Source organism: Rhyacophila brunnea, unplaced genomic scaffold, assembly GCF_057557595.1.
Source record: "Rhyacophila brunnea isolate RB1 unplaced genomic scaffold, BYU_Rbru_1.0 scaffold_9, whole genome shotgun sequence".
Lineage (NCBI taxonomy): Eukaryota > Metazoa > Arthropoda > Insecta > Trichoptera > Rhyacophilidae > Rhyacophila > Rhyacophila brunnea.
The window spans coordinates 37653149-37665745 of NW_028233361.1; the positions used below are offsets into that span (position 1 = coordinate 37653149).

Below are 12597 nucleotides of genomic sequence, written 5' to 3' on the forward strand. Positions count from 1 at the left end.
CCCATTTACATGAAAAAGAAAACATGTCAACGAATATATTATTATTAGTAGTAATAGAACAATAAACATAACATTAAATGGACGCACGTTGACTTTTTATGAAAAATTGTGTTTTGTTCTGCGTGCATCATTTGCACAATCTTCGCGTTACGTAGTCACGATCGTTTTAGACCGTGCCCTAGCTGAAGTATAGCCTTAATAAGAGTACATAATAATAACGTATATTTAGTTAAAAATATAAGTTGACACAATGAAATATTTATTTTTATTTATTTGCCTTGTTTTTAAAAAAAGAAAATATTTACAAAAAGGGCGGGCCCGCCAAATATTTTTGATTTCGAAATTGTCCCTTTGACGAAAAAGTTTGTGAACCCCTGGTCTAAGGGACGTCACCAATCACTGGTCTTCGCTATTGATACATTATACGAAACTGTTTTCATCCACATTTAAGAGGTCGTGACTGCGACCACATAGGTAGTTGACATACATAAGAACAGAAATGCTTTGAAAAGAAATGACCTCCGAGTTTCAAGAGAGTTAAAAGAGAGCAAAATCTAAAAGTTATGAGTAGTTCAACATAGCATGGAAATGTGCATAATACTAGATCACTAAAGAAGCAGATAAGAATAGGTACGTGAAATCATAGATGTCGCTTGATAAATGCTGTCATACAGTGGTACACAGTCTCCTCTCTCAGTTTTAGTCTTTGTATAGGTATAAATTTGTTAGGTATCTACCTACTCAATTATTTTATTAAGTATCTATTTTTCGGTATTTAGATATTTTTAGGTACGTGAAGACCTGAGGTGCTGACAGGTTTGGAGGCCCCCTTGCGAAAATTATAGTTCTGAGGTAAATCGCTATTGGATATTACAATAAAAGAATTACTATATGATGGGTTGCAAGATTTTTTTATATTTATATGAGCGAAGATATCGGCATTTTCTAACAAAATCGTCTGCTTAAACAACGCATGACTTGCCTACCGCTAGGGACCTTACTGGTGGCTACTGGATCGACGAATACCTATATTCAATTCAACATTCATCGGAAAAACATGGTAACAAAAATCTGACATACAAGAAGATTGGAAGGAACTCGGGGAGGACAGTTTCGTCCAGAAGTGGATCGACCTATGCCGATGGTGATGAAATAATTGGGTAGTCAGTCATTCATGCCAAAGTATAGTATATTTACACAAGTATAGATATGTAGTATACAATTAATTGTATTATTTTTTTGTAAATAAGGAAAAGGGGGCAAATAAAAAAAATAAGCTTACTGTCGCATGGAGCCCCAGCGGCGGTGCGGCAGATTTTCTTGGTGACTACAAAAAGAAATAAAACAAAAGCCATAGACAATATGCACCATTTTTTGTACAAAAGAAAAAATAATGTATGTAATAAAATATACCTAATCAATAAATAAGTCATATAAGTGGTAAAAGTGCCTATATAATATTGCATTACTTTTTGCCATTGAAATGACAAAAACTTTTAGAGATCATAAATTATATGGATTGATGTGATTGGTATGCAGTATAAAATAGTTAAAAAATATTATGAGGAATAAAAAAGTGCAGGCAACAGACAGTACCTACTTGTAATTAAAATTATGCTCAGACCTCAGTGTAATATTATGCATATTACAGTTACTACTGACATCTATCTTTTGACGTAAACAACATAATGATATTTAACATGGTACATAAATATAATAAGCAATGGTTTGCGTCTATGCTAAATGTCAAATATTATTTTTAGTGAGTCTGATTTTCTTATTCTGAATAAATATTATTATGACTATTATGAGATACACATTGGAGTTGGACAATGTTCAAAAAGCTGTAGGTATGTATAATAGTGCAACGAATATCTTTGATAGAAGATTAAAAAAAAACAGCAGCCATGCAGTGCATTGGAAGTAGTATTTTAACAATACAAATAATGCAATGTATGTATATTTGCGTTTATACCTAAGCTATAATTTAAAATTTAAAATTTAAATTAATTTCTTACTCCCATGTGAAATTAAAAAATAATGAAAGCATTTAAGGCGAATTCTTCACTGAGCCTTTTTTAAAGAGGCACCTAGCGGAAAAATACGAAGTTTGCAATTTGAGACATTTTTTTGATAATTTACAATTTCAACTGTATTAATGAATAAATATGTATCTGAAAACATTAAAAATAAAAATATTTTTTATTTTAAGTCAAAGACAAACTTACAATTGTAAAAAATGTAATAAAATGTGAATTTGTTCTATCGGTCCGCACCCTATTATTACATATATTTTATGGTCATATTTATTATTAAAATTTAGTTTATTAAGTTTTCTAAGCATCACCTAAGCGATTTTTGACTAATTCATAGTTTTAATATTTTTTATATCTATTTTAAAAAACATCGATTTTTATAAAAAATATAAATGTGTATAACTTGAAATCCTTTTTATTTATATCAAATCAATTATTCTTATAAATATAAATAAAATATTTATATTAATATAAATAAAAAGGATTTCAAGTTATACACATTTATATTTTTTATAAAAATCGATGTTTTTTAAAATAGATATAAAAAATATTAAAACTATGAATTAGTCAAAAATCGCTTAGGTGATGCTTAGAAAACTTAATAAACTAAATTTTAATAATAAATATGACCATAAAATATATGTAATAATAGGGTGCGGACCGATAGAACAAATTCACATTTTATTACATTTTTTACAATTGTAAGTTTGTCTTTGACTTAAAATAAAAAATATTTTTATTTTTAATGTTTCCAGATACATATTTATTCATTAATACAGTTGAAATTGTAAATTATCAAAAAAATGTCTCAAATTGCAAGCTTCGTATTTTTCCGCTAGGTGCCTCTTTAAAAAAGGCTCAGTGAAGACTTCGCCTTAATGTATTTGTAATTGTTTAATATTGAAGATTAAATATGTTTTAATAAATCTAAAAGAAAATAATGAATTAAGCAAGTAAGCATAGTAAATAATTATTAAAATAAATTTCGTCACAAGTTAGTTACCTCGGAGGTGTTCTTCGGAGACTAGTCCTCGTCCATGAGTGTCTGTTAATTGGTGCATTTGGACTTCTCTGACCAGCGTCACTGCAAATTAAAAAAAAAACAAAATTAGTTTACTTAACTTTTTAGATTTTTTGCAATGCCGTTGTGCGACATCATTCACATAAGTTGAATGGTGATGCATCTCTATCATTCTGGATCCAGGACCCACCCTCGTTGCCGGCTGAAAAGTATTCATTTAGGGATGCGATCGTCCGATAGTCTACCAAATTAAAATTTTCCTGGGGCATTTACCTCTACTATGTACCTAACCAATTTATGATTCCAAATTTCTTGAAAACTCAAGTAGATGGTAGAATAGTTTCCATTGTAACCCCCCCCTGCCCCAAGCAGTAGGTACTTATCCATTTGGAAATATATTATATAATATGGCAGTGGCGAAGGGTAGAGGTAGGCTGTTAGGATCCGCCACAAATAGTGCACACTAAACTTTGTCAGACATACGTATTTGTTTTCATTGAAATAAGACTACCATTTACAGATAGTGTTGGTTAGTTTTTAAAATTAAATTAAACCCTGCGGAAATAAAGCCATAATAAAATAGTCAAAAATCATTATGCAATTAAATCATACATAACTTTGGATATTTTATAGATAGAATACTATTTATCTATTATAGTTTGATTTAGGCAGGGCTGAATTTAAAGAATTAGCCACAATATGTGTAATATTATGTATTTTTAATTCAACGAAAGCTAATAAGTATGAATGAAAAAATGTGCACAATTTTGTCGTATCGCCAAAAATATACCAAAACTAATGTGGTTTGGTTTAAGCAAGGTTTAATTGATTAAAAAAAATAAATCTGTAAATTGTAGTCTTAGTTCAATAAAAACAAATACGTATGACTGATAAAGTTTAGTATGCACTATTTATGGCGGATATAAACAGCCTACCTCCATCCTTCTCTACTGATATATGGGGCATGGAAACCTATTATTTCACGCAGACCACACAAAATTTAATTACCTGTTCCAGTTGATGATATCTCCTAACCAACCTTACCTAATACATATTTCGAAAGTATTGCTTCTGAACATTTAATAGTTAGTTACTGGAGTTAGCGAGAAGGAGAATCTCGTATGCGGATAAAAAATTCTTAGATGAATAAATCGTTTATCAATGTTTCGATAATGGTGACATAATAATATGATCCCGACAACCGAAATAGCTATCAACTAACCAGGGCCGCACCTAGCGGAAAAAAATTCCCTTATGTTATAAAATGTTGTACAATTCAAGGTTTAAGAACATAATATATTTTTTAATTTATGAGGGCGGCATCTACCCTTGACAGAGACATGCAATTAATAAAAACCAACCTACACATTTTAATATAATTGATATTATCATTTTGAAAAATGTACACAAACTAGTATAAATGAACCAGATTGTATTATCTAGTTTAATTATATTTTGTCGAAGCAATAATAATTATATCCTCCAATAAGTACGTAAAAATGATTACATGTCTAGATACCCTATTGTTGTGGTAAAAGAGCCTTGGATATCAACATCAAGCAACTCGGCGTCCACTAAAACCAACAGAGATCGCATGTCTGTTCGAAATAATAACATGTAATTTGCATCATCATTACAAAAGGTAAAAAAAAACATGTTTTCTGGTCATTGTATTATTCCTCAGTTATTGGGTTGGTCATATTAATAATTCGTCTAAGCAGAAGAAGTGATGGTCAACTTTATTTCAGTGGAAGACTCCACCCGCAAGCTGACGGGCTTAGGAATGTGGAAACCAGACGTACTGACTGATTTTGAGGCCCCACGATAGATAATATAATAAAAAAAAATCCAACTACCTACATATTTTTTATTTATATCTGTTTTAAATAATATGTCCAATAAAATAAAGTACAAACCCATCTACATATTAAGTATTAATTTAGATATCCCTTTCCTAGAATCACATCTAACTAAAAATGTTACATATTATTGAAGAAGACAGTGATGACACGTAATAATATAAGTTATAAAATTTCGTAGAATCAATATTGTGTTTAGTTTTTACATATTATATGAGATTGCTGTTTCTGATAGTAAAGACTTAATGAATGGGTTAACGAGATTTAAAATAGTAAAGTAAATCATGGTTTATGGCCTTTCTGCTACATAAATCTAATTAGTCAGCCAAATATGTAATTTTCGTAAAACGTATGAGAACATGGTAGAATCACTTTGTTAAAAGTGCGAAGCATTGTTTTTTTTCCAATATTTCTCATTTTTATTAATTTATGTGAAAAAATATAATGATTTGGCAACACATGGCCAATAAATCAAACTTCATTCAAACTCAATTTATTTATAATGTAGTTATGTTATTAAAGGTATTTTTTCTGTTATATTTTCGTTTTTATTCTATTTTCCATAAAAATTGATAAAAAAATCAATCCCGAAAGTTTCGGGATTATGTTTACCAATCCCGGGATTCATAGGTATAGAAAATAGTCAGGATCCCGGGATCCCGGGATTGGAATCCCTACATGAGTTATGACTATCTGAGCAGGAATATTTTTATTTTGTTGGAATCTTCATGAATAGTTATCGTAGGACGCAGACTGTTCCAAGGGCGGATTTATAGCCCAAAACACAAACAATTCGATATCAAAGAATTAATAAAAAACTTTGTTTCAAAACCATGTTTAATATTTTTTACATAAGTAATTACGTTTTCAAGTTCTAAACATCTGCTTTTGATAATATTATACTCTCGCACGAATACCTACTATGGGTAACTAGATATTATTAAAGGCAATAAAATAATATAAGGCAGCTATTATTGAATTCAGAAAACATTTGGAAAACGCGATATTTGCCTAAAAAATAAAATTGGCATTATTGCGAATAATGACCGCATTTTATGTGGTTTTTGCAAAAGTAATTGGGCACTTAAAATATTATGAGAACAAAAAAATAAGACGTTCGAGTTATATTTTGAATGACGACAAACATGTTTATAAATCAATACCTACAAAAGTATAAACAAATAAATATATAAGACAATAATTATTGATGTACGTTCTATGTACTGTCTGTTTTAAGTTATAATTAATAATACCTATCCAAAGCATCAAGATGAGAATGCTAGTTTTTAATCATCAAAATATTGTTTTGGATGGAAATGGAAACCAGATCAACTCAATAATGCATACAAATCTAAATAAACACAGTAATGGGTTGGGCACAAAACTACGTTAAAGTTCCCACCACCACCCGTCATATATGCACAGCCGTGGATATGCACGGCCGCTTTCTATGACGCATTAAACGTGTCTGAAAGAAGTGATTTTAAGTGCTCATTCACGAGGCGGAGCCGCACGGGACTGATGCTGCAACTATGCACCGTAATGCTTAAAGATGAAGAAACAATTTTTTGTTTTTGTTTTTAGGGCTGGCTCTGCTGTCCGCTGACGTGGGCACAAAACTGAAGGAAAGAAGAGGAACGCTATTTTATATTATTATCTAAATCTAAACAATGCTAAAAATCCAGTTTCCAGTTTCAGTAGCTTCAGCTGGCCGTAACTTTATCAGATTAAAATTAATTTTAAAATACAGTAGATGCTCAGTGACACAATAGCGCTTAGCACATGATTAGCTGTTGCCATTTTCCAGAATTGCGAGTCAATTGCAAACTCCAATAGAGAGTTTACCGAATATATTTGACTATATAATGCCAATTAACAATAAAAGAAATCAAGGCTTTGATAACGTGCTATAACCACATCGATCGATATTAATTCAAGTTGCAAATTATGTAATTACACTCGTTTATGGTATAACAGACGCGAGCAAATGCGGCTCTTCGTTGGGTTAAGTGCGATTCCCAATATATCTTGATAAAAATATAGGACGTATTTTCTTTCCCCATTATTTTGTGTTTTCTTTTTCATTTTTAATTTTCTTATATATGTATTTTTCATACTTTATAAAGCAATTAACGGGGGACATTGCTCGTCGAAGGTCAAAATTGAGTTTTTATTGTATTTTTAAACCATGATCCTGGACACTCCTTAAACGTTGTAGACAATCTATTTATATAATTTTGAAGCCTTATTATCCTTTGTAGTTATTTTAAACATTTGATGACTGCATAAAGTATTTTTGTTACATAAAATAGTATTCTTTTAAACCTCTCGCTCTAATGTTTTAGAATATAGTAATATTTCGGTACATAACTGTGCAGTGGTGTTAAGATTTTTTACATTTATTAATTTTTAAACGCATTTATAAAACTATTAGCATAATTTATTACGAGATAATTTTTGTAAAATATTCACGATAAAAAATTATATTAATAATCTCTGTGATCCCAAATTTGACAAGAATTAGGCATTTTATTATTCAAAAAATCGGCAAGATTAACACATTTGAAGATGATTCTAAAGATACTTATTATAAGCTATGTCTTTGACCATTCAAGTGTGATAAACATCTTATGAATAATGATTGCTTTATAATAATTATTGACCTAAGAATAAGGTAGTGTTTTTTTGAAATACGCCATTTCTTTTGTCATTCCCTAGTGGTTAAGCTACAACATACGGCCGTAGCCATAAATTGACAAACTATAATTGAAGTAGGGAGTAAAATGATATTGACGCGCGTGTTTGAACATGTACCGTTTAAAAAAAAAATAAAAAAAAATTCGGTTAGGTACATGTTCAAACACGCGCGTTAACATAATTTGACTCCCTACTTTAATTATAATTTGTCAATTTATGGCTACGGCCGTATGTTGTAGCTTAACCACTAGGGAATGACAAAAGAAATGGCGTATTTCAAAAAAACACTACCTTATTCTTAGGTCAATAATTATTATAAAGCAATCATTATTCATAAGATGTTTATCACACTTGAATGGTCAAAGACATAGCTTATTATAAATATCTTTAGAATCATCTTCAAATGTGTTAATCTTGCCGATTTTTTGAATAATAAAATGCCTAATTCTTGTCAAATTTGGGATCACAGAGATTATCAATATAATTTTTTAACGTGAATATTTTACAAAAATTATCTCGTAATAAATTATACTAATGGTTTTATAAATGCGTTTAAAAATTAATAAATGTAAAAAATCTTAACACCACTGCACAGTTATGTACCGAAATATTACTATATTCTAAAACATTAGAGCGAGAGGTTTAAAAGAATATTATTTTATGTAACAAAAATACTTTATGCAGTCATCAAATGTCTAAAATAACTATAAAGGATAATAAGGCTTCAAAATTATATAAATAGATTATCTACAACGTTTAAGGAGTGTCCAGGATCATGGTTTGAAAATACAATAAAAACTCAATTTTGACCTTAGACGAGCATGTCCACCCTTAAGATTTGTGTATTTTATAATTTTGTGATTTGTGTCTTTATTATAATTATTATATAACATGAAAATCCAGAAAATGGCTCTCGTTGACCTCATGTATGTCCATCCCTTATATCCTAATATATAATAACTATTTTGTGATCATGAATACGTTGATTTCTGGGACGAAGATGGGATTCATTATAAATCTTTCCTAGAAAGTCTAAATATTATTCAGGGTAGGCACAGATAACCCAAATTCTTCATTTTCCATTTTAATTTAGGGTTGATTAATCACATTTTTTTATCCAATGGATAATAATAATAATATGTAGTAGGTACACAAGATTTAAATTTTTATAGTTTGCCAGTGCTGAATCTTCATAAATAACAATAAATACTAACCCGTTGGTATTATCCAGGTCCTGATCGGCTCCTTCCCCGAAGCACTCGAAGCTCTCAGGGTCTGACGGTGAAGAGCCTCTGCTCTTGCCGCCTTCGCTGCCGAGTGGACTGTCGCCGCTGGTCGCGCCTGATACCAAAAACCGAGGTGCCTAGAAATACATTTTAAACGCTATAATACAACTCAGAGTTTCTCATACTACAAACATGTACTGCCTCTGGTTGAAGGGATACACGGTTGAACCTCTGTTATAAAACTATCAGTGATTTATACAGTGACTAGTGAGTAGATAGGTTTTCGACCATGTCCGATCCTAATAAGATCCCATATGATTCATCACAGACTGAAGGTCTGTATTAACAGATTTTGTTTTTACGAAAAATGGATGTCAGCCACTTGCTCTACATATTAGGTCCATACTCTGACTACACAAATTGAAAAACTATATGTGTACTTGCCAGAACCAGGATCGAACCTGGACACCAGTGACGAAGACTCCATACTAGGCGATTATTTGAAGCCTACCTTCTTAAGAAAAATATTTTTAAATTGCATATAGACTTATTTATACAATCAATTGATTATTCTATAAAATAATTTATTTTGCCAATGAGGGATGCCGTATGTGTAGGAATGTATTACACAGTAATTACAAAATAATCTGCAAAGGTTTTAAAAAATATACCACAGCGCGCCATCTGTCTTGACGTAAATAAAGCTCGGATTATGTTTCAAATAATTCTCAATTTTTTTTCATAATATATAATATGGACTTTACGTCACGTAGCCCCGCCCACTCTATCGAATTGTTTGAACTATGTACGCTCCGATCGCAGTGCTTAAAACCGTTTTAGGTCAAACGAGAGTGAGCTGATGCGTCCTCACTCCCACTTGCAGTCGGAATACAGCGGTCCCACGTCGCAGCGCGGACGCATGACTCATGACTGCACTTTGTCCAAAATAATTAATAATTAGATAATTTAAAAAAATAATCTCTATGGTGTTTAATCAAATATTAATAAATATAGACTGTTTTTAAAAATAAAAAGAACTTTTATCTAATGACTTTTATGTGTATAAATGTTTTGAAAAAATACGTAATTTAAACTGATTGCTTAATTGTATTTCGTCAGTGAGTTTTTGAAGTTTCATTTAATCAACAAAGTAAGTATACCTGACAATAGTGTGTTCTTTTTATCAGATCTCCACAGACTACCTCTTTCCAAAAGTCACCCTTCGCCATTGCACGACACTAGATAGGTTACTATTCATTATTATGGTGTCTGTGACATGTAAACTTCAATAATTATTCGAAACTATAAAGGATTCCGGAATTCGGCCATTAGGGGTTTCGAACCCAACCCCTATTATGAGTTGGTGGTGGCAAAGATTAAAAGAATTTGATGCTGACCTGCAATTTATGTGGGACAGAAGAAGCTTGCTGGGGTGATTTCGGTCTCTGGAAAACGCTGGGCGCCATCATGACAGTCGGCTCGACCCAAACCGCGTCTGAAAAAACAACAAAAAACATTTTTAAGTATATAAGTTGATAAAAAATGTTGACAAGCATTAAATACTACGCGAATGGTGTTAGCCGACAATTTTTGAAAGAAATACATCGTTTAAATATAAATAAAACTATATATAATTATGTATATAGGTATTATGTTACTGCTACAATACTGAATAACACAATCATGTAATTTTGAAAAACTTCATTTCTGAAAAAAGCTGGACTGAGTGGAATTCGAATTCGCATCGTTCGCTGTATGGGTGAGTAATCATATCACTTCGATTCGTCTATGATACATGCGAATCAATTCTAATAGCTGACATTATCCGAGGTATTTCAAATTACATCAATGAAAGGCGACCAGTTCTATAACTCACTCCCAACACATATATATCTGTACATCAGTGGCGAAGGGTGGAGGTAGGCTGTTAAGATCCGCCATAAATAGTGCACATTAAACTTTGTTGGTCATGCGTATTTGTTTTTATTGAGCTAAGACTACAATAATTTACAGATGGTATTGGTTAGTTTTTAAAAACCAATTAAACCTTGCCTAAACCAAACCATAATAGTTTTGGTATATTTTGGACGATACGACAAAATTTTGCACACTTTTTCATTCATACCTATTTGTTTTCATTGTATTAAGAATACATATTAAACATATTGTTGGTTAATTTCTTAAATTCATTAAGCCCTGCCTAAATAAAACTATAATAGATAAAAAAACATTACTCTACCCATAAAATATTCAAAGTTATGTATAATTTAATTGCATAATTTTAGATACTTTATATATAGACGAGTATTTTTTAACTATTATCTATTTTGGCTTGGGTTTAGCAGGGTTTAATTGTATTTTAAAAACTAATCAACATCATCTGTAAATAAATTATAGTCTTATTTCAATGAAAAAAAATACGGATGACTGACAAAGTTTAGTGTGCACTATTTATGGCGGACCTTAACAGCTTACCTCCACCCTTCGCCACTGCTGTAGATAATCGTAAATTTTCAGGAACCAAAAGAAAATTGAGTTTTGTTACACGCAGCTTCAATGTTCCAGTGTGAAATTTACTAATTCAGAGGTGTTAAATTGACTTTGTCTGCGTTATTGACATTATTATATTGTATATCGTTGACAAGCTGTTAAATCTCATATGTGACAAAATAAAATTTTAGAGAAGAGACAAAAACTGTACATAGGAACAAAAATTAATGTAGACATACTTTTTTTTGTAAATCTCTAAATAATTTTATTAATCTACAACTAATAGGCAGTGAGGTTTCGTCATTATGGAGTGTTTGTAAGAGCTCCGATGTGATGATTACGTAAATACGAGGTATTACAATCTTATAAAAATGAAACATACCTATTACATAGGAGGTCTCGAATATTAATTATATTTAAATTGTGGTGGAAGGTATATACAACTTTGGGCAGTGGCGAAGGGTGGAGGTAGGCTGTTAAGATCCGCCATAAATAGTGCACAATAATCTTTTGACAGTCATGCGTATTTGTTTTCATTGAAGTAAGACTACAATTTACAGATGGTGTTGGTTAGGTTACGTTAGGTTAGGTTGGTTAAATTAAACCCTGTGGAAATAAAGCCATAATAGATAATAGTCAAAAAAATACTCGTCTATACAAAATATCTAAAATTATGCAATTAAATCATACATAACTCTTTTAATATTTTTTATCTATTATAATTTGGTTTAGGAAGGGTTTAATTGTTTTTTTTTTAAACTAACCAATACCATCTGTAAATTGTAGTCTAATAAAAACAAATACGTATGACTAACAAAGTTTAATGTGCATTATTTATAGCGGATCTTAACAGCATACCTCCACCCTTCGCTACTGACTTTGGGGGGTATTACTATATAGTGATGTCTAATTATAAATTATCATTTTGACAAAATTCTTACATTGGAGACAATATTCAATTCAATTTTTTTTTTCAATTTTCAAAATTTATCCCCCTATTCATTTCTTTCATTGAATCCATGAAAACACACGTCTAACAATAAAACAAATTATACAGCAAACACGAAGTATATAATATAATACATAGATAATTGGCACAGTCAAGTCAAAACCATGGTAAGTTGTATCTGGTCTTTTGTTTTTTTTCCCAAACCAATCCAATATTGCACAGTCGGCGTGAAAAAATGTGTGGTCGTAGAATTATTGGCGAGTAACGATGTACTACATTTTGTATGCTCTTTTTTGCTTGGCACAAGAGAGAAAGTGTT

General features: G+C 31.0%; 1 protein-coding gene across 4 annotated transcripts in view; it reads right to left on the reverse strand.

Annotated features, from left to right (window-relative positions):
• nuf (rab11 family-interacting protein nuf) overlaps positions 1-12597 on the reverse strand; it is a 245548-nt gene that overhangs the window by 127041 nt on the left and 105910 nt on the right. For all 4 annotated transcript variants that reach the window (XM_085960041.1, XM_085960039.1, XM_085960040.1 and 1 more), the window contains exons 3-6: positions 10237-10334; positions 8828-8976; positions 3040-3120; positions 1283-1327 (exon numbers count right to left, since the gene is read on the reverse strand). In XM_085960041.1, the coding sequence (XP_085816167.1) occupies positions 1283-1327; positions 3040-3120; positions 8828-8976; positions 10237-10308 (347 nt within the window). In that variant the 5' untranslated portion in view covers positions 10309-10334. The remainder of the gene's footprint in view (positions 1-1282; positions 1328-3039; positions 3121-8827; positions 8977-10236; positions 10335-12597) is intronic.